The 2,301-nt window shown below is 29.8% G+C and overlaps 1 protein-coding gene across 2 annotated transcripts in view; it reads right to left on the bottom strand.

The window, feature by feature from the left end:
* Positions 1 to 2,301, bottom strand: part of LOC108552160 (ABC transporter G family member 20) — a 27,155-nt gene that overhangs the window by 6,476 nt on the left and 18,378 nt on the right. For both annotated transcript variants that reach the window (XM_017906573.1, XM_017906574.1), the window contains exon 2: positions 61 to 187. In XM_017906573.1, coding sequence (XP_017762062.1) covers positions 61 to 161 — 101 coding nt within the window. In that variant the 5' untranslated portion in view covers positions 162 to 187. The remainder of the gene's footprint in view (positions 1 to 60; positions 188 to 2,301) is intronic.

Below are 2,301 nucleotides of genomic sequence, written 5' to 3'. Positions count from 1 at the left end.
ATATATAAAAAAACACTCGACGAAAACGATTTTGAGTATCGCAGTCCAAATTTTACTCACATGGTGCCTCTTTTCACGTTCATATTCAAGCCGTTCAAGATGGCATTACTGCCATACGATTTCCTCACATTTCTGACAATAATCGCATTGTCGGACACCATTTTGCGAGGTGTCTGTTAGAAGTGACCTGCAACAGTACAACAAACCCATATCTTATGGAATAATGTACATACAAAGCGACAGATGAGGAAAATGCCATAGCCTAGTGAGCTTGAAACTGCTTTTCAGCTCTTAGTATACCGAGCTGAATATAATCTAAATAATCTACGTTCAAATATAAATCTATGTTCATAGATTTATATCAAAGAGATTCCTTATGCCCACGAGCATTAAAGCGTCTTTATTACACATTTTGGAACTCGATATGGTGTAAAATCTCGAAAATAATCGATTCCTTTGGTAGAATCGATTTCGCTTTTAATATATACTAATATTTATTAATATTCACGTTACATGCATCGTCACACGATTGAAACTTAATTTACATATTTAAAAATCTGTTTGAAAGATGTATGCAAACCTAAAGATGAATAATTATTCTCGAATAGTCGTGACTCTTCGTTTATGTATTTACATCTTTTAGAATTTCGATTTGTGCAAAGGATCGTGAAAGAATAATAAAATTATTATGAAAGAATAATAATGAAATAAAAATGGCTTTAAAATTTAAAATAAAATAAAAATAAAAATTACAAATAAAAATAATAAATTTGCTCTCCACTTTCATTACAGTCGTGCATAATAACAGGATATTGTATCACAGGAAAATTCATTTTTAAAGAAATTATTTGAATTTTTGAAGAATTTATATTCACAAGTAAGAAGATTGCGAAGGGACAAGGTTATGTTACACTTTCGACAAAAGTTATAAAATTATGTTCTTACATGTATCACAATTAATGCATATATTGAAATTAAAAATATACGTCACTGAACAATTTGCTCTTATATTTTTTATTTTTCTTCGAATCTTATATAAATTCCATTTTTAATTTCAGTCTATACACGTCGAATGATAAAGAAGGAACAAAAATACATCAATCATTATTCCAATTCTCTAACTTTAATACCTTTAAAGCTTTTTTCATATTCATATTATTTAACTGGACATGTAATACACGAAATAAGAAATAGATTCTAAGAAGTTTAGTCTATAGACGACACGAAATGAACAGTCATTTTTCTTCTCCATTTTCGTCAGCAAGTGTACTTTAAACCGCCTTTTTTCTCGCACTATTCAATTTTAATGAATAATATGAATAAAAAAGAGAATCTTCCAAGTCAACAGAAAGATACCAGTGAACTTCCGTCTGTGATACATCAACGAATATCGTGTCTATCTTTCGCAACCATACGCAAGATTTTCAACGGGAGAGTTGACCCTTCCGCGAGCCTTACGGCGATTTTACGCCGTTAACTCACTAGCGCCACCATGGTCCGTATCTACGACAAACGTATCGTAAATAACATAGGAGAATTATTTCCTAATTTTTACTCGTACAATCTTGGAATTTTCTTTGTACCGCGTGTTCTGTGCCATATTGCTTGCACGATATTACTAACACAAATTTCTACTTGTGGAAGGGTTAAACCCATAATTTCGTTGCTAATTTCCACTCGTAGGTTATAATTGATCACCGTGTGATTATCGCTAGTTTCTTTATTACTACTTTATTTATTACTATTGCTATTACTACTAGCTTCTTTATCACTATTTTATTTGGTACTATTACTATTATTACTAGCTCCTTTATCACTGTTTTAGTCATTACTATTACTATTATCACTAGATCCTTTATCACTATTTTATTTATTACTATTACTATTATTACTAGCTCCTTTATCATTGTTTTATTTATTACTATTACTATTATTACTAGCTACTTTGTCACTATTTTAGTTATTACTATTACTATTATCACTAGATGCTTTATCACTATTTTAGTCATTACTATTACTATTATCACTAGATCCTTTATCACTATTTTATTTATTACTATTACTATTATTACTAGCTTCTTTATCACTATTTTATTTATTAATATTGCTATTATTACTAGCTCCTTTATCACTATTTTATTTATTATTATTATTACTAACTTTTTTATTACTATTGCTATTATTACGTGCCTCTTTATTACAATTTCCGCGTGCTGTCTTTATTACACAACGAACCTAACGAAATATCCAAATGCTCATACTCGATACGGACCTACGGTACATTCATAAGTGAGATATGCT

The sequence above is a fragment of the Eufriesea mexicana genome, unplaced genomic scaffold, assembly GCF_001483705.2.
Source record: "Eufriesea mexicana isolate 0111107269 unplaced genomic scaffold, ASM148370v2 scaffold5561, whole genome shotgun sequence".
NCBI lineage: Eukaryota > Metazoa > Arthropoda > Insecta > Hymenoptera > Apidae > Eufriesea > Eufriesea mexicana.
This window is presented reverse-complemented; position numbering and strand designations above follow the sequence as displayed.